The 20,879-nt window shown below is 39.4% G+C and overlaps 1 protein-coding gene across 1 annotated transcript in view; it reads left to right on the forward strand.

Moving 5' to 3' along the window:
* The first annotated feature begins 5,179 nt into the window (after positions 1-5,179).
* The window catches only part of CLVS2 (clavesin 2), a 69,307-nt gene continuing 53,607 nt past the window's right edge, over positions 5,180-20,879 (forward strand). The window contains exons 1-3 of the mRNA XM_060283862.2: positions 5,180-5,930; positions 6,376-7,305; positions 18,959-19,133. Of these exons, the coding sequence (XP_060139845.1) occupies positions 6,917-7,305; positions 18,959-19,133 (564 nt within the window). The 5' untranslated portion in view covers positions 5,180-5,930; positions 6,376-6,916. The remainder of the gene's footprint in view (positions 5,931-6,375; positions 7,306-18,958; positions 19,134-20,879) is intronic.

Below are 20,879 nucleotides of genomic sequence, written 5' to 3' on the forward strand. Positions count from 1 at the left end.
AACATACATATGGTTTCCATGTGCTTGTTGTATAAAATTTACTTCAAACTTTCATGAAGTTTAGCTAATTATGTTTCATTAGAACAAACCCAGGTCCTATTAGATGATTATTAACAGATATGGTGCAATAACAGCATTCTCAATATTTTGGAGAACAAAAATGAAAGAAATCCAAGTTTGAGCAGTTGGTATGAAAATATGTTAGAACTGAAATTACATGCCTCAAAATAAGAGCAAATGAAGCAGAACTGAATTTGTTCTTATGTACTGATGAGACACTAGCAACAGGAGGACATTTAGTCACAGGCATGTTCACTGCCATTGACAAGCCTGGATACACTGCCTTTATTTAAGAAGCGACAACTCTGGGAAATTCAGCAAAATAGTAGTTTTCCACATTTTTTTAATTGAAGTATCTTCACCCTGATAGACTCTTTAGTATTCATATTCGGGGGACTCATTTTAGGGGTGTTAGTGTTGCTTATAATAAACTGCTGCCCAGGGAGTGAGCACCCAGCTGCTGATTGTATTAAAAATAGCTGAGGTTCATATACATTCAATCAGACCTTCACACACACACACACCCACACACACACACCCCTCTTAAACCTTTTATGGAGTGTTTTTCCTTGAGGTGGTCCTTAATGATTATTTTAATCTAGTTTCACCTGCCCAGCTATATTGGAACTATTGACACATAGAATTAAGTGATCCAGGCAAATCCCTTTATGAAAGCCTTATTTAAAAGTAGGGAGCAACTTTGCAAAATAAAATAAAATAACTAACAATTAATTTAATATAGATCTGTGATATGAAATAATAATTTAAATAGTTATATATAATATGTATTATAAATTTAATAAAACCTGTCAGGCTAATAAGATTTAATGTAATCACCTCCTTGAGTATATTTACTTCCTGAAAGAAGGGAGAGCAGTACAATCGCCCTCGCTGTATCAAATGGGGTCTCTGGGAAGCATTTGTATCATCAGGAGGATAGCTGGATCAATTTCCCATTACTGGTTTCTGTGAAGGTGTGATATCACTGGTAATACAACACTAAGATGAAATGAGAATTTGTCAACTACGTCTGCAACACCTAGTCTATGCAATGCTATTAAAGGCCATACTCTTATCTGTAGTTCTACCTATATGTGAGAAAAAGAGAGAGAGAGAAAACAAAACAAGATAAATCTCTGGAGGAAAGAATCTTGCCTATTAACTACTGCAATAGAGATCATTGTGACAATGACATTGGAATGAAGAACAACAAAAAGAATAAATATGTCTGTAAATATAAAGCAACAATTGTCAAGCTTTAGTGTAAATTATGAATGCCTGAAAGGCTGGCCAGATGACATTTTGATCTCCCTCACCAGGATTTCTGATTCAGTATGTCAGGGGTGGGAATTTACATTTCTAACAAGTTCTCAGGTGATGCTAATGCTACTGGCCTGGGGCCCACACTTTGAGAACCACTGAGAAATATTAGTTATATAAAACAATGATGTCTTGTGGGGCTTATAGTTTATATAGAGTTAAAATCCATGCATATATGGACAGTTATTTTGTGACAATGGTAGCCCTTCTGCTCAGCAGGAAAAACAGATAGTCTTTTCAATAAATAGTCTCAGTAAATGGTGCTGAGTCAACTGGATATTCATATAGGAAAAAAAACAATGGTTGATCCCTTTCTTACACCGTGCACTAAACCCAGTCTCAAGTGATTGCAGGTCTAAATGTGAGAGGCAAAAGCAGCAAAACTTCTAGAAGGTAGTATGAGAGAATATCTCGGTGACCTGTTTAAGATATTCTTGAACAGGACACAAAAAACACTATTCATAGGGGAAAATTTAAATTACATTAAAATTCTTAATTATGTTAATCAAAAGACACTATTAAGAGTAAAAATGCAAGCTACAGACTGGAAGCAGATAGTTGTAACATGTGTAAATGACAAGGAGCTCATATTCCAAATCTATAAAGAACTCCAACAATAATAAACAATCCACTATAAAAATGGGCAAAATTCTTCAAATGACACTTCACAAAAAAGGTTATACAAATGGCCAAATATATAAAAACTAGCTAACCTCAGTAGTAATCATAGAAATGCATTTGAAAGTCACCATGCAATTCCCCTGTTCAAAATCAGATCATGGATGCAATTAAAATACAGTTAAAATGATGGACACTAGTAAGAACTTATGAGAACTGTGGCACAGTGAGAAACCTCATACACTGCTGGGGGGAAGGTGAAATGGCGCAATCATTTGGATATAAATAATTTGGCATTGTTTACTGAATTTGAAGATGCATATCCCACAAGACCCAGCAATTTCATTCCTAGGTATGTCCACGTGCACTAAGAGACTTGTACCAACATGTTTATACATCAGGAGTCCTAAGAGCCCCAAGTACAAAACAACCCAAATTTCCATCAACAGGAGAATCGATAAGTATGTTGTTTATAAAATGAAATTCCATGCATCATCACTGACTATGGATGAACTAACTACATGCAACAAGATAGGTGAATCATAATATTGAATGAAGCACAAACATAATATTGAATGAAAGTGGCCAATCACAAAATTACATATGAATGATTACATTTATTTAACTTAAAGAACAAAAAACTAATTTATAGTGCATCGCTCCTTAGTTTGTAAATTTTTAAAGAAAAACTAGGAAGTGATTACTTTCAAAATGAAGACAGAATGGCTTTCTTTGTTGGGAAGAGAGGCCAGTAGTTATGAGGGGAGGAGATGGGTTTTTTTTGGGTACCTGCAATGTTCTGTTCCTTTACCTGGGTGGGTATTTACACAGGTGTTTGTTTTGTAATATATCATTGAACTGTACTGTTTTTGCCCCTTTTCGTCTGTATACTGTATTGAACAGCAAATGGGATAAAATGCTTTAAAGCATAAATCACTCACTCTATCCATTTTTAAATACTGCAGTAAAACAAATTGTCCTTTCAGGTTGCTTGAAAACAGCTGAAGTCCTTGATTTAATTATTTTCTGATTACAATTTAATTAATCTTTTTGTTTAACTAACTTATTTTCATATTCTAGTTTCTACATTACTTGTATTAATTTGGCAAAGTGAGTTAATATTGAATGAGAATCAAATGCTCTGGTGTCATCTGGATAAACACCTTGTTTAATTCGTAGACGGCTTTACATATTTAATTTGATTTCAAATGTACAAGGGAGACAGAATAAAAGTAGGATCATTGCAGGACTGAATAGTTTGTAAATATAACTGACCAACTCCAATGATGCTACTGCATAACAGAAGCTATTTAGATCATATACTGATATGTTAAAATGAACCTTATTTGAGGCAATTCTATTATTGATATATAATAAAAATATCATCACTAAATATAGGTCACACCATACCAATGACCAACAAGTTTAATTTTATTTTATAAACTCCTTTCTAAAGGTATAGTCTAGTATTTCCATCTCGGAGAACAAAATTAAGCAATTGCATTTTAAGCACCTTGAAGGATTTGAGATTTAACCCTATTTGTAAGCTAACAAGTTAGCTGGTCACAGTTTCATGGATGCACAACTCCTGAGTTAGAGATGAAAGAGTCAGATGCAGAAAAGCACTCTGAGCATCAGCTTATTTGGGGCTGGTTTCCTGAGCCCCAATTCCCACAAGCCTAAGAGAAGTCAGGTTATATTTGCATACACCGTGGGTGGTGTTACAGGAGAGTAGCTCTGAGTTGAAGGAAACCAAATAAGCCTGCTTGCCCTTTGCTCAGGAAAGAGAGAGAGAGATGCTATCTTCTAAAGCTCTAAGCAAACCTACCCTTCGTTCAGATGGAGGTACTATCTCCAGCTGCCAAGGCTCTTCCAAGGCTGTTCACTATGCATACAGCCTTGAAAGGATAGTCTCGAAAAAAGGATAGCTAGTGCCTTGCTCATAAGACATGCAGAAACACAAGACCCCGGGAGAACTGTCTCTCCATATTGGTGATGGCTAAAACCTCTTTATACAGTTGATATAAGACATTTTCTTCAGTTAGAAACTGAATACTGAATACTGGTCTAAACTGAATTTTTCCTTTTTTTTTTTTTTGAAATGAGAACCAAAAATTTTTAACAGTTCATATTGCATTCAGAATGCTTTTGAGAGTCATAATCACATGAAGTCCTAGAAGGACCTTGAATACATATAGTGCATATATATGTAATACACATACATCTGTATGGTTTGTTTTCCACCTCCCCCATTTAAAATGTAAATTCCCTGAGGATAATGACTTCGTGTGTGTGTATAATTTATTTTCTTATTCTGGTTCCTACATTACTTTGCACTACTTTAATTAATAAAGTGGTATAGGTCTGCCGTCCCTCTTCTTTCTCTTTGTCAACACCATCACCTTAAGAACAATAACTAAAAGTGTGTGCCTGTAATCTGAAGGTACTAATAGTCATCAAATATGACAATGTTTTCTTATCTTCAAGACCACCTATCCATAGAATCTAGGACAATGGCTCACACACAGTGGAGCTCAGTAAATATTTGTTGTTGCATTGAGTTAACCTGAACTCAGGACCCCATTCGACAGTCTGTAAGCCAAAAGTTGCTCTTGGTGACATGCTTGCTCAGTAACATGCTGTCCTTTGAAAATAGAAAACATTGCTTTTTCTCAAACCCGTAGACAGTCATCTCAGGCTCAAAGACTTCTGCTCATTTATGATGATTCTTGTGTACAGATGTATAAAACGGAGGGAACCATCATATGCATCTCCAGAAATGTGTGTTTTATTATGAGATGAGAAGGAAGTCAAGGAGCGCCTGTTTTTCCTTCCTCTGAGAACTGGTCCCACCCACGCCCCCACCCCACCCCGTGCTCATTTCCATCCTCTTCAACAGGAATTTAGCAGCCAGAGCTTATGGTCGAAATTCTATCCATATAAGTTCCTCCGGGGACTGAATCATCAGCACAATGCTTTGGAACCACTCTGGTCTTCTTTACCAAATTCAACCTTTCTGTCAACAACAAAATGTGGAAAGGACACAATGTTTCCGTACTCCTTCCACATCAAAAAATTACCTCCTACCGGAACTAGAAAATGTATGTCACTGTGAATTACCATCTGCTACAGCTCCTCGCCGCCGGGCAGCGCCGGGGTCTCGCACACAAAGGGTGAGAGCGGGGCGTGGGGAGGCTGCAAGGCGTCGCTGCTCCGCCCGAGCGGCCATCCCGGCAGTGGGGACCAGGAGCCGGCTCAACTTGGGGCTCGGGATATCTGAATGCCACGGAAACTGCGATCCTACCCAAACGAGTCAGGGAGAGAGCAGCCGAGGGCGTGCGCGAGCTGAGTGAGTGCTTACGTCGCAGCGAGATCTGTGCTGGGATAATTAGAGAGGAGTTAGGCTGAGCCGCGTCCTCTTTGAGCAGCGGCAGCCGCAGCCGCCGCCGCCGCCGCAGCAGCAGCCCGGAGGGGCGCGCCCGACTGCGGCCGCTGGGCAGCGCCCAGGGTGAGGCCCGCGCCCCGCAGCCGCCGCCCCGCCGCGCCCACGGTCCCGGCGGCTCCGGGCTCACAAAGGCGGCGGCTACCCGCGTGGCCTTCTCCATCCAGGCGTTCGATTCTCGCTCCCTTCCTTCTCCTCTCCCGAAGGCGAGAATGGCAGGGCCGGGCGAGAACCTGGGGCAACGGTGGCCCTAGCTCTGCTCCCCCACCCCTCCTGCGGGGAGAGGAAGCGGGCTGCTCGCGGACGATGTGGTCAGGGCTGCTCCCCAGAGCGTCTTCTGCCCGGGTCCCAGCTGCCGTCCCTCTTCTCTGCTCGCTCCAACCCACCGAGAGGGGCTGATGCTGCTATCGCCGCCGCCGCCTCCGAAGCCGCGGCCGATGGATGCCAGGGAGGGCCGCCTTGCTTAGCGTCCCCGCCTCCGGGTTTGCTGGTAGGAGCCGGCTGCTCTTTCTTCTCTCTCGCTTTGGGGTATTATAGAAAAGGTTTTATCCTCCACTCCTTTTTCCCACCCTCTCCTCCCCCAACCCTGCCTTTGCAATGTACCTTCCCGGCGAGATCCCTCCCCCCAACCTCTCCGCAGCAAGTCCGTTGAAATAAAGGGCTAGAGGAAGACAGAAGTTGGGGGTGGGGTTGAGGGGGGAGCCCACGCTGGTGCCAACGCCACCAAAACCCCTTCTGGTGCCTTATGAGATCACGGTGCATCCAGGAGGGGAGGAGGGAAGGTGCGCTATCTGCAGAGCCTCCGCCTAACTGGATCCCAGTCATTTTAAATGGAATCCCACAAATGTCTTAGAAATAGCATCTTTGAATAAGTAGAAGGAGAAATAAGCTCCTTCCCCCCTCTTTCTCTTTCTCTCTTTTTCCTTCTGGCAAAGACGCTCTCTCCCCCGCCCTGAGCTCCGCGCTGAAGAGCCGCCTTATTATTAATCAGAATTTCCATCGTTATCCCTGGCAGGAGCATCCTTCAGTAGGGACCGCAGAAGCATCACAGTGCTGGGGCTGAGATGTGCATGGGGGCTGTTTCTGTTACATCTCGGAAGAGAAGAGGACAGCACCAAGATCAGCACCACCTGTGCGGGGTGCAGTTAGGGGTGTTTTGTTAGGAGAGAGAAAGGACAAGAAGAGGAGTGCTGGGCCGCCAGAGGTCCACATCTCTTTAAAGGAAAGGGACAAGGGAACTAAAGTGGGACATTGTTTTTAGTGGGTGGGCAAAGAAGTTTATATCCTCCATAGAAAAGGTGTGGGGAAGCAGGAGCAACAGGGTACTTGACTGGACACCAAGACAAATCGTTTCCTGTAAAGAAGAGGAAGCAGGCAGCAGCGAGGTCTGGAGGCCGGTGTGTGGTAGTGACCAGGGCCAGCGGTGCAGTGGGACAGCCAGCAAGAGAAAGGCAGGGCTCAGGAACAAGCAGAACAATGACTCATTTACAGGCTGGTCTCTCTCCTGAGACCCTGGAGAAAGCCCGCCTGGAGCTCAATGAGAACCCAGACACACTGCACCAGGACATCCAGGAGGTGAGGGATATGGTCATCACCAGGCCGGACATTGGCTTTCTCCGCACAGATGATGCCTTCATCTTACGCTTCTTACGGGCCAGGAAGTTTCATCACTTCGAGGCTTTCCGCCTCCTGGCCCAGTACTTTGAGTACCGGCAGCAGAACCTGGACATGTTCAAAAGCTTCAAGGCCACTGATCCGGGCATCAAGCAGGCACTGAAGGATGGCTTCCCTGGGGGCCTAGCCAATCTGGACCACTATGGCAGGAAGATTCTAGTCCTTTTCGCTGCCAACTGGGATCAGAGCAGGTAAGTCCTAAATCCGAACTTGTACTAGGGCTTCTTTTACTCTCCCATTTTCCAGAATTTATCTTGAGTAGTGTCATAGTTTTACAGCGTTGACGTTACTGTTTATTTGGCTCGGGGTGGGTGGGTGGGGTGGGTGGGAAGAGAAACTGGAACGAAGAAATGCGTTTTTGGTGGGCACCCTGGGGAGGTGGTGGGACTTTTATCTTTACCTTTGAAACTCTTACTTCACTAGCACCCGTTTTCTACTGCAGCGTTAGGTGCTTCATGAACCATATTATTGTGCTGTACAATCTCAATCATTCAGCTTCTAAATAAAGCTGCTAATTTTTTCAACTCCTAAATAAGTTTACTGTTCTGTGGAGAAATGAGTATGAGAATGGAGACAACTTTCCCTCCTTCCTCCTAAAGAAATTCTTTTTTTTTTTTTTTTTCCTAAAGAAATTCTTAAACTGGATTCATCACCATCATCGTGCTCCACCACTTCCCCCTCCTCTCTCTCTTTAGTACTGCGGTTTTATTTTTTTAAGACTACCCTGGCATTCAACCAAGATCAAGTAGTTTTATTGCTTGGAAACTTTTCTGCTTGGTGATGTGTAGATGAAGGAATAATATGATGTGTGTCACTTCAATAAAAAGGAAGAGTTGTCCCCTCTGTTGCTGAGCACGCCGCCGACCCTGAAAATAAAGGCTGACTTGTGTGCTTGTTCTACACCTGTCACTAATCTAAAGAATGTGTTTCCTGTCTGATGTGATTTTTCGTCATTTGGAAGGAAGTGAAAAATGTTCAGATCTGTCAGTTGGCAGACTTTTTGAGCTCTCTGGCTTTTTAATGGAGGAGAACTAATATTCTTACTTCATCTACATTACAATAGAAAAAAACAGACAATGACTCTTCTACTTCCTCAGTTGGAGGAATTATTTTCTCAGATTGAAAGATATAAGAAATTATAAAAGACCTTTGTGTAAGGTAGTTTCAATTAAGTTTGAAGTTAAATAAATGTCATGGAACTTAAAAGCGTTACCAGAATTATGAATCATAAGAAGCTTGTTGTTAAAACATCGCCGTATTTTTAGTGCGGTGAATGGTGATTTTTGATGCATCTGGTTAGTTTAAACCATCTCTGGAGCAACTTTAAAAGACTTTTACAGTTACTGAGAAATCTTATGGATCTTATAGGTCTCCAGATAGGCTTCTCAGAGTCTTGGGATTTTAGAATGCAAATTAATATTTTTAACAGGCGTTTAACCCTTCAGTTGGTCTCCTTTTTCCTGTAATTCTACGTTGAGAGCTACAATTATTTTTTAGGTAAATATAAAGATAAACTACTACCTGAAGAATCATAAAGCTAAGAAACTCATAGAGTTAGCCATTGAGGGGAATGGAGCTCTCTTTCTGTCTCTTATTTTGGTTAATTATAGAGATTTTACTGTACTCTTTATCAGGTAGCAAAGTTTAAAGGCTCATGAAATGGCATCCTTTGACCACAATTTCTCTTTTAAAAGTTTTTATTTCATCTAAGAAGTACATTGTAGGGTTATGCAAACCAATTATTGTGTATATCAAAGCAGAAAAATTTTATTCAAGAAAGAACCTAGTATTTCATGAGTTAGACTGGAACTTAGTTTATTGAGTTGCCATGAAATGAGTGCTATGGAAATTGTATATTTAAATATGTCTCAAAGTCTGTTAAAGATATCATTAGGGAAGCAGGTTGCCCTTAGGGAGACATGAACATACATCAAACCTATTTTCATTTATTTCTATAAGTGAGCTAATATTGACATTGATTTATAAACCTAATTAAGATGAAAGCCTCTTGTAGTTCTCATGTATGTGGAAAGGTGATTATTTTGGACTTACTAAAGAAACTGTGTTTTAGTTGTCTATCTCATGTTTTCATGTAAAGGCTAAGTTACTAGTAATCAAAATATATCTCCCTGGAAATCTACAATGGGAGGGGACTTATTAATTGATATGTAGAACTTTTTCTTTAAATCTACACAAAATCTTAAATATTAAAACTTTGTACATGTGACATTAAAAATGAAAAGCCATGTCCTGTAAAAATACCTTACAGGGCCTATAGACTAATAATTGTGAATTCAATTTCTGTGGTTGGAAATGAACAGGTATGATCAAGAAGTTTTAGTACTTCAAGATCAAAAGGTATACAATTTATTTGGAGCTTATCTAAAATTCAGTTGAGTTTCCTCCTCCTATATATTTTTTAAAAAGTCCCTCCCTCCTTTTCCCTGCCTGCACCCCCCTATCCCATATCTACATGTACATATACAAGGACTAGTGGATAAGCAGGTCCCCCCTCTTGGCATCCTCTGTAAACCTTTATCCTTGGGAGATGTACCTAAGAACTGTCTCTGCCCTGCTCTGAAACCAGCAGGACAACTGCCTTTCTGACAGTGCCCAGAGTGTCACCAGCTCTTTTCCTGCCTTTGGCCTGAATCCCCTTCCTTCCTCCACCGTACATTTTCAAGGCTTATCTGACTTGACTCCTACAGAAGTCTCTGCCACTTTCCCTAGGTGTTTACCTTACGATTGCTCTGTTAGCTGGATATGCCATGTGCCAAATTCTTTTACTCCTCATCCCTCCCCTGTTCTGTGAGTGAGGTGTTCTCACTTTCCTGCTCTGATCCCACCAGTCCAAACAACCTGGGTCCCTGTAGAAGACTGCACATCTGAACATAATTCTAACCACCTTCTAGAGCTGTTCAGTGAATTACCTGGCTTTCAACAACTAAAAAAAAAACCAAAAAAAAACAAAAAAAAAAACAAAACACTATTAAAAGAGACAAAATAGGGCTTCCGTGGTGGCGCAGTGGTTGAGAGTCCGCCTGCCAATGCAGGAGACACGGGTTCGTGCCCTGGTCCGGGAAGATCCCACCTGCCGCGGAGCGGCTGGGCCCGTGAGCCATGGCCACTGAGCCTGCATGTCCGGAGCCTGTGCTCCGCAACGGGAGAGGCCACAACGGTGAGAGGCCCGCGTACCGCAAAAAAAAAAAAAAAAAAAAAAGAGACACATAACATTGTTTTAAAGAAAGAATAGGTGGGAATTGTCCAGGATTGCACAGGGAAATTCCAGAAATGAGGTAGAAGAAAATGTCCCCCTTTATTTGGATAACAGGTTATTTCCAACTTCCCAAAGGGAATATCAAGATTTTTTGTGAATTTTGAAAAACTTTGTAAAGAGTTTTGTATAACAAAAAAAATACTAAGCCTCATGTTATTATAACAGCACCTGAACTAGAGTTAATGTTCAGTAAATGTTTGTTGAGTTGAATTGAGTTATGCATTTTTTTAAAAAAGAATTCTAAACAGGAAGTTATCTATATATACTTTCTCCTATATTGAATTTTTAGGACAGTTTTCTGTGCTTCTCAGGAGACTGGAAACAGTAAATGTGTGTGAGATGGTGACTATAAATAAAATAGTGTCTCTTCCTATTGCAGTATAGTGCAGGTCAGTTTCAGGTTATTGCAAGTAACTGGACCGTTTCCAAAGCCTTTACAAGAAATATGGAATCTTCAGGAGACTGAGGTATAATATTTACAGTGTACCCACCTTGTAATACAGCTAAAAAAATATTTGAAATACTGAAATGTCAAAATGACTTTCAGTGTGGTCTGTGGTTCTTTTATAAAAAAACAGAACAGGTTTCAGATGATTTGTTACGTTTATTGAGCAGGCTATCCTTGGCAAAGATTCACACAATTTTATCTTTTTTTTTTTTTTCAAATCGTCTAACATAATTTCTGAAAACAAAAGTAAATTCCACAAAATTAAAAACAAACGGATTCTATTTACTGTGATGCAGTAGTCCTCCATATATTACATGCTATCTTGCTTTCCTGAGTGACAGTGCCCTGCTTAGGACTCAGCAGATACCTTCAAATTGTCCACCTGATTTCATCAACAGAGTGTGATGATAACGTACCGAGAAGCTAGAATAGATTATACTACCTTAAGAAAAGGAAGTTTGGAACGAAAGTAGATTGTGGTCTAGACCCTAGGGCGTGAGAGCAGGTATCTGAGAAGTCGAAATTCACTGGCACGTAATTATTGGGAATATTCATGAGTAAACTGTGTTATCTGAAACACAATGATGACATGTATTCTGATATGTGGCCTGTAATTTGTCAGTTAGCCTGCAAGTAATATTTTACCTTCTTAGACTTATAAATGACTTCTCTCTACTTAGTGCCACAAACAACCAATTGTAAACAAACAATTTATCTGGAATCTGATTAACAGCCATTAGAAAACAATTAAATACAGCCAAGTTAAAATGATTCTACTATAGTGGCAATTGAGAAAGCACTGACCGTCTTGTACCATGTTTGGCTTGTCATAATGGACATTGATTATCACTTATAGTACTGAAACTCTGAAAGGGCTCAAAGACTGATTGGTGAGACAATGCTGTGATCCTCTAACTTATCCTGGAATTTGCCTAAAACATGTACTGTTGTCAGTTTGTTCGTTCCTATTTTGTGGCTTTTTCATACAAAGGAAAATATTATACAAATGGCCAGCTATTTGAAGCTTCAGTTTTAATTACGACTATGCTCTCGTTTATTAAAATAATGTAGCCAGTCTTCAAATGAAAGAAGGTTATGATGATGGTAGTTTAAAAGTTTTAAATGATAGCCATATACTATACATTATTTGCTTTATTCTCAGCCACAAAGCTTTACTCTTCTGTGGAAGTGCACTAAAATAAAATAACATAAAATATAAAATAAAATAAAATGATTAGAAATAGATTAAAACAGACAAGGGCAATTAACTAGTTAATTAGGGAGAAACACTCTTACTTGATAATTTTAAAAACAAAAAACAAGCCAAAAAAGAGGCTTAATTTTTTTGGACTGATTTTTCAAGTCCTCTTGGCTCTGTTTATTAAAATATTTAAATATTTCTCAACTTTTTGTTTCTTGGTGTCATATATCCTGGCAGGGTCAGGAATCCTTACCTTCGAAAGCCTAGAGGCACTGCTATGCCATATTACGGCTGATTTTGAGATTAGGTCAATACTAGGAATGCAGGTGTGGGTTCCATGGGGTTTCTGTCCCAGCAGGGCTTCTGTATTGCTTCCTTATAGGGCTGCTCTTTAAACAAATACTCTGGGAACTGCAGCTTACTTCAAAATATGCCCTTGGTTCATACCATGGAAAATGGGAGAGAAAAAAAATTGTCCTGAGAAATGTTAGCGAAATATTGGGACAAATCTCTTAAAAAAAATAGGACAGTCTCTAAAAATTAGGGTAATTATGCAGTAATTAGTGAAATAATCCTGAAATAACAGCAATGACCAAGAGTTCCAAACTTCAGCAGGATGTTGATTGGGTCTGGCCCAAACCAGGCTATTTTCATGTTTCAAATATGCAACTTTAAACAAAGTTGAAAAGAAGCAACAGATTTGATGTTACTAAAGTGTTCTGAAAGGATGTCTCAAAAAATGTGTAAAGATATTTTAAAACATGAGCCAACAATTAATAAATTATTAAATTATCCTTAGTAAATTACTATATTTCCTCCATTCTGGGAAAAAGATTGAATTCTTTTACATCATTGAAAGCAGGTACATACATTTCATTAACATAGTAAGTGGCACTATTGACATGAGGGAAAAGATGTCCCCGTACATTGGTTGGGTCCTTACAACATCGAGTAAAATGAGTGAATAGAATAGTACTTGATTCAAATCCATGTTTTAAAAAGTATACTTTTTTCCAGCATTTGCTACATACGTGGACATTTAATAGGTGCTAGGTGCAAAAAAAGACACATGACACATTCTTTGTACCATGAAGGAACATACAACCTCTCCGGGAAGAAAAAACACAAAAAGCTAAATAACTCCAGAGAGGTCATTAAGTGCTAAATGAGGGTATTGCTTGTCAGTGCTGGAAGTTCAGGGCAGGGGCAGCAGGCTGCTCAGTGTTGTATAGAAAGAAAATTACCTGCTCGGGTAATGTAATCAACTTTTTATTTTTTCATTTTAATTAATTATTTAATTCATTCATTCATGTTGAAACACTTTTATAGCATATGCTATGTGTCAGGCACTATTCTAAGCACTTTATAAACATTAATTTATTAAATCTTTATCACATACATATGAGGTAGGTTCTGTTAATATCCACATTTTGCAGATGTGGAAACTGAGGCACAGAGTAATTATTCCACCCATAACCTCACAGCTAGTAAGTGAATTGGTCAAACATGTTTTGTGTGTACAGGTAGTTAACCAACATAAATCTGGGAAAAGACAATTAAATATAATTATAAAAAAAGCAAGCTCTGATAATTAAAAAATTCATCTATGTTTTAGAAAATCTTGATTAAACATCAGAATGTAGACCATTAGGCACAGAAATTTAAGTTGGTAGAATAAATATTCTGAAGGCAAAGACTGTATTAAGCAGCTAAGCAGACACTTATTCTGCTCTGAGGAAGAGTTGCCTTTTCAATGTTTGTATTTTTCCAGCACAACTTTGTTTTATTTCATTTCATTTTATTTTGGCAGCAGCCTGTGCACACTTTTTAACCTTTTTTTTTCCCCAAAGAATTACATTTTTCCTCTAGATGTTTCATTTACAAGGATTCTTTTGTCCTTACTCATGTACATTTCCACAGCAGTAAAATTAAAGCAAGGCTGAGACAACTAATCTGTGCCTAGTGATACAAACCAGACACTTAATTATTTTGGATTTCACATTTCCTCCAAGGTTTGTAGACTTAGCCTGTTCCCATTCTGACTTTTACAAATGTCTTGTTACTTTTCTTCCGCCAAAGCCCCTTGCTGGGACCAGGTTGGAGCTAACCTGATAACTGGCCTGGCGCCATGTTGGTATGGACTTTCTGATCCATCTTCTGACATACAGTATGCCACTGAGACATGAGAAAGCAGAACAGCTATTCATCAAACTCGGTTCTAGGTCTAGGCACCATAAGGAGTGGAGAGCACTGGGGTGTCAGAAAGACCCAGCTTCTCATCTAGGCTTCCAGTTTTACTCCCATAGTGATTTTGGACAAACTGTCTAAATTCTCTGAGATCTCATCTGTGTCCTCATCTCCAAAATAATAGGAACTAAGTCAGGCACAGAGACTTTGGGCTTATTTTGAGATTAAGATAATGCGTTTGAAATTGCTTTGGAAATCTTAAACGATTACACAGATAGAGATATTATTATTACCACTCAGTAATATAAAATACCTTGGTGAATTCATTGACTTTAGCACCAATGATACTCTGAGGCATTAATAAAAGTAACTCTTCTCCTTTGTCTCTTCCCCTGGCACCTTTCTAACACAAAGTGCTTCAGACATTAGAAAATGTGGCATAATGAAAACTGAGGGCTGGGGGCAGCCTTAATGAAGAATTTAATAATGGCTGATTGATTTAGTGACAGAGGGGAAGCTGCTTGCTCTTGTGCTGCTCAGTGTGATGCCAAGATGCCAGTTTTTCCTTGTCAGGCTAAAAGCAAGGGCTGGAGAGTAGGAAGGAAATGGCCTGTTTGTGATTTAAGTCGCTCTTTGCACTGATTGTAAGCTCTAGTAGGGGATAAGACGTTGTGAGCCCCAGGAGAGAAGCATAGGCTAGGTAGCTCCCCAAAACCTTGTAAGGCCAGAGGCAGAAGCAGCTTCCCTGCTCTTGATCACACTGGTACTAAATAGGAGAATTTTTTTTTTTTTTTTTTTTACATATTATAGCAGCTTTGACTTCCTTCAAGAGCAGTGGTCTACTAGTCCCAGGTGTACTGGTGTCATTATTTCATCCTCTCCAAGTTGATTTCAGGTTCAGGCTTTACCTAATGCTGCTTTGGGAAGCACAGTCAGGAGCCAAGAGCTCCATTAATGGGCTAGTTTATTGTTTATGGCTTTCTTTCAACATAGAAGGGAAGAATAGCAATGGTAGAGCTACTATAATTGGGGTGAGCTTGTGAAATACTTATTGTAGTGACGTCTAATTTGTAAAATACAACAGTTCGGAAATAGTTTCAAAGAGAATAATGAAAGTAGGATTCCTGAAGACAGAAAATTCATAAAATGCTCCATTTCTTTGGAAGATATTTTGCAGACTTTGGCAAGGTCTCATGTAATAATGTTCTGCTTACGAATAACCTGCTGAGCTGCTAATGGTAGTAATGTGACATGTTTGACAACAGAGGATTGGAGTGTCAAGAGTGGGTTTTTTTGTTTTTTGTGGTACGCGGGCCTCTCGCTGTTGTGGCCTCTTCCGTTGCAGAACAACAGGCTCCGGACGCACAGGCTCAGCGTCCGTGGCTCACGGGCCCAGCCGCTCCGCGGCATGTGGGATCTTCCCGGACTGGGGCACAAACCCGTGTCCCCTGCATCGGCAGGTGGACTCTCAACCACTGTGCCACCAGGGAAGCCCTTTTTTAAAAAAAAAAAAAATTTATTTATTTTTGGCTGAGTTGGGTCTTCGCTGCTGCATGCGGGCTTTCTCTAGCCGCGGCGAGCGGGGGGCCACTTTTCGCTGCAGTGCGTGGGTTTCTTTATGCGGTGACTTCTCCGCTGCAGAGCACAGGCTCCAGGTACGCGGGCTTCAGCAGTTGTGGCTTGTGGGCTCTAGAGTGCAGGCTCAGTACTTGCGGCGCACGGGCTCAGCCGCTCCGCGGCACGTGGAATCCTCCCAGACCAGGGCTCGAACCCGTGTCCTCCACACCGGCAGGTGGAATCCCAACCACTGCGCCACCAGGGAAGCCTTCAAGAGTGGTTTTGACCTGCCCTTTGAATTCAGTTAGCTAGGATGTTTTTATGTTTCTTTTATTAAACTTATACATTAGTATAATTTATATAAAAATCACTTAATTCTCTTTTTGGAAGAAAGTATTAAATTAAAAAAACCATTGTTAGATTTACCCTTGAAAACTTTGCAAACCTGCTTTTCTCTATTGATGATCCTGGGATTTGCCTTATTTTCTTTCCTTTGGAATAATGATATGTATATAAGTTTCTCTCTTGATTTGACACAGTTTTGGAAAAGCCAAACTTAAAATGTGTTACTTAAAACAAATTGCCTCTTGTTTTCAGCCCTGCTGGTGCCATGGTTTATTCTTCATACATACAGTGCATCATTCTTCCAAAGCCGATTTCAGATTCCACTTTTACTTAAGGCTGTTTGGTATTAATGCTATCTGTCCCTCTTATAGGAAATGTAAGAATGATCATAATGGGAGGAAGTTCTAAACTGGATTGTTCTAATTTTTAATTTTCTTAACTGTGATATTATTATGAACTTCAGAAATTAAAGTGAATACTTTTTTAGAGGGGGTAGCTCTAAATTTTAACCAGAACTAAAGCCTTCCTCCTCCAACTTTCCAGTCTGTGTAGGCTTATAGGCTTTTGGTCACAATACTGTGTTAGGCCATTATGTTTAAAAAGGAGATGAGCCAGCCATGAAGTGACAGATAAAGGTATTCAGTCATTCATATTTCACAGATTTAAAGACAGCTAACAGAGCTCTACAAAAAAATTTATCTCATGTGCTTATGTAGTATTTTGGGATGCCATAGCCTTAGGCCTATAAATACCCTGTATACTTTCCAGAGATTTAAAAATAATCTCTTGATCCTTGCCTTTCACAGTAGTAATAAGCTATCTAAAGATTATTGTTAATTTTTAAGTAAAATTTACAAGCAAATATTCTTTAGTTCTGATCATACCCTGCCTATGTCTGTGGTTACCATTACAGTAAAAAGTGTGCTATGTGTGTATTCCAACCAACATTTACTGAACACGTGCTACATACCTAGCATTGTGCAAATGGTTTCACCTGAATCATGTCTTTGACTTCCCTTCCCATACCCCCTCCTCCCACCTTGCCACTGCCAGTGAGATGCAGTGAGATAATCATAGATACTCTCATTTAAGGGAACTAAACCTCAGAATGATAAATCATTGACATGTCCAGGGCCACACAGCTAATGAGGGACAGGAAGAGATTCCGTCTTGAAGTCTTCTGACACCACGCCCTTTGCTTAATTAATGCTGGGACCCTAAAGAGATTCTATTCCAAACTACTGATTTTAGAGATGAGGAAATGAGGCCCAGAGAAAGTGAGAAATTGCCTGAGGTTTCACTGTTAATTATTCCTTCCTTTCTGAACTACTACACTTTCTCCATTCGCCTCCAAATGTTTTTAGAAGTCAAAATAGAACTACTCCCTCACATGTGCTCACTGTCTCATGCATCTTCCTGGTGAGCCCATTGCTTCCACTGAATCCCAATGATTTCCACTCCTAATCCACACCCCTCCCCACACCACCTCTCCCCTGAGGTCAGGATTTCTTTCTCTCGCTTTTCCCAGATACCTCCACCTGAATGTCTGAGCAGAAAAGTAAACTTGAAATGCAGGCTGCTAAAAACAGAAAATTGTTAACATCTTCTATAAATTTACTAATCCCTCTTGAAATGCTGGGATTCCCTCTTAGAGTAATTATCTCATTTTCTTCTCAGCTCAGATTGCATTACCTCATCCACTTCCTTGAACGTAGGATTGGTGTGCTTTTGATTCTGGAATTTTCAGTCTTGAGCTCTCTCCTGAGTTTGGAATTTACTTTTTCAGATGTTTACTTGATATATCTTTCTGGGTATACTACCTGTTTCTCAAGTACAACGGATACTATTCCAAACTCCACATTTCCAGCCATCCTCAACTGTATCCTCTTTTTGCACTCTTGATTTTGATGAACGATTTTTACCATCTAATCAGACTGAAGCTAGAATCTGTGTGTCATCTTATACTCTTCCCTCAATCTTAGCCCTCACATTTAATTATTAAATTTTAAAAAGTTTACCTCTAAAATACTTCTCAAATTTGGCTTCTTTTCTTCTTACTTCCGCTGCCTTCGTTGAGGCAGTGTCTTAATGCACAATTAGTGTCTTTGCACTCTAGTCTAGTTCCATTTTAGAAGAAAGTAAAGAGCATTTATGGAGTTTTTACAGTGTGCCAGGCACTGTGCTAAGTTGCAAAGTAGAAAAAGATAAAGTCTTGACCCCTAAATTTGGATGACCTATGTAATAACAGACAGGTACATTTTCCCTTTTATTTTCATTGATCTCCCTTTCTTTCTGTCCATCCCACCTTTCCTTTTTGTCTTTTCTTTTCTTTTATCTTTATGATATAAACTCAGTACAATTAAAATCTGTTGACACTTTCAATCATAACTGTTTACGTATAGTGTTGTTTATTGATGAAACTCCTTCAAATCTCATTCTCAAATTTTCCACATGTGAAGATATGAAATGTCAGTACTGCTGAGAGCATTCTTGAGCTATTTAAAAGTACCATGCCTAGTTTTTAGGGTTGTTGAAATGAGATTTTATAAACTCATAGCAAGGCCTAGAAGGAAAGGAAAAGGAAAAAAATTGTAGTATTTTCAAAAGCATTGGAATTTGTTTTGGTAGAATACATGTTAAATTCTAGTATGTCCCCTGAGTATAGCGAATAAAGTAAACTTCATCTTAAAAGAGGATTTTTAAACAAAATCGTTTCCTTAAGATTCCTGATGTAGTTTAAGAGGGAATTTTTAGTATGCTTCACAACTTTCTATAGCTTCTACACAAGTGGTTGTCAGATTTAATGCAGCCCTTTTCTGTTGCCGATAGGTACACACTGGTGGATATTTTGCGTGCCATCTTACTTTCTTTAGAAGCCATGATTGAAGATCCCGAGCTTCAAGTGAATGGATTTGTTTTGATCATAGACTGGAGTAACTTCACCTTCAAGCAAGCCTCTAAACTTACACCAAGCATGCTGCGCTTGGCTATCGAAGGCCTTCAGGTAATGATTTACAAATTACCCAGTTTCTCAGTCTCCCATGTTTGGCTTATCTGTGGTAGAACAACAGAAGATCTTACTTAAGGAATAATAAAAGCACATTTAAAAAACTAGTTTTCAAGCACAAACACTAACTGGACAAAGGATCATAGAAGAAAAGCTAGAAGATGTGGGCCTTTTAATGAATGGAAGCTTGTGACACTTGGCACTAAGCCCTCACTATGTCTATAAGTGCCAGTGATGATCTGGGATTTTTAGCTTGATAATCAGAACAAGCAACATCTTCTGTATTTTAATTATTAGCTATCTAGGCTTTTGTTTGTTTGTTTTTCTTTCCTTTTCTGTGTATAGTTGTTAATTAGCTAAATGTTTGCTTCATTGTTCCATTTAGTTGCCCAACAACTGTTGGAAAGCCAATCAATCAATATGTTTTTTGGTATCTGAGATATGGAATCACTGTTTTGAATTACTTCTTTATACTTAATTGGGGTTTTTTTTGCTCTTTTTTTTTTTTAATTGTGGAAGGGCCATCATGTGGAGTTGACAGAGGAATGGTGCATCTTCCAATGAATGACGTTTAACTGGTTGGGAATTATAAAATGGAAAATCAGTTATTATTTAGTGGCATGTTATAAACCTAATATCGACGATTTCTTTTTAAGTTTTAAGGTGTCTTTTTTCTGCTCTCTGCTTGGCTTTATGCTACTTTATATATACTATTTATGGAATAAAATTTAAATTCTTAAAAAGATTTGCAAATTAATTCTTAAGTGAGATTATTCAGTATTTATTCTCAGTATGTTCAACATGCTTTTTAGAAGTTTGCAGCAGTTAGTTTTTATAACGTTTATCACTGAAAATATCACAAAATAACTAATTTTATCGTTGTCATTCATTAGTTCAGGATGTTAGATTTTTCTTTTTTTAAGTAGAACAACCAAAATTATCTAGATCTCTGCTTCACAGTAATTTCTGACTGTGTCTATAGGCACCTAAATTGAAGGATGATGGCCCCCTAAAAAAAGGTCACTTCTCCAAGCAGCAGGACATCTTAACCAAATTGAATTCACAGTTTGGGTTTTGCCCCTGGAGTGAATAAGACACATCCTTTTCTCTGATAGGTTTTCCCTGATGCAGGTTTCCTGAGTTGCTCTTGGTGAGTCAGCCTTGCTCCTGCCTTATCTTGAACTACACTTTCTTTTAAACTCCATAGAGACAGTTAATAAGAGTTGGGAGGGCATGGGGAAACACAGTGCTTGGAAATGTGTGTATCATGTAGAATCAGTCCTAATTCTGCCCTCCTGCCATCAGCGTGTAAAGTGTTCCTCACTTTATAGAGAAAATTGGTCACCACCAACCATATAACTTAACACAGAATGGTAACCTAGCCTTTTATAATCGTGATCCCAATTTAACTGGCATGAGGGGTAGTCTAGGCCTTCAGCATATGAAGAACTGGAGAACTCATATTATTTCCAAAAAATTGAAAAAAACAAACAACTCAAGGATAGACTCAATATCTTGCTGTTTGCTAATTTACACACTTTATGGAGTCATTTAATAGTAATATGATAAGTCCTCGGTGGAGGAAAAAACTGACCACTTGGACACATTTGGGAACTTCCCCATTACCCATGGCTCCGATCAGGACTTTCTAAGTGCTGAGGGTCAGATTAAACCTCTGTGCTTGTGTTAGACAGGGAAATGGTCCCCCTCTCTGCAGGGACCTCTGCTGAACTGCCTTATCTC

This window comes from Globicephala melas, chromosome 14 (genome assembly GCF_963455315.2).
Source record: "Globicephala melas chromosome 14, mGloMel1.2, whole genome shotgun sequence".
Classification (NCBI taxonomy): Eukaryota; Metazoa; Chordata; class Mammalia; order Artiodactyla; family Delphinidae; genus Globicephala; species Globicephala melas.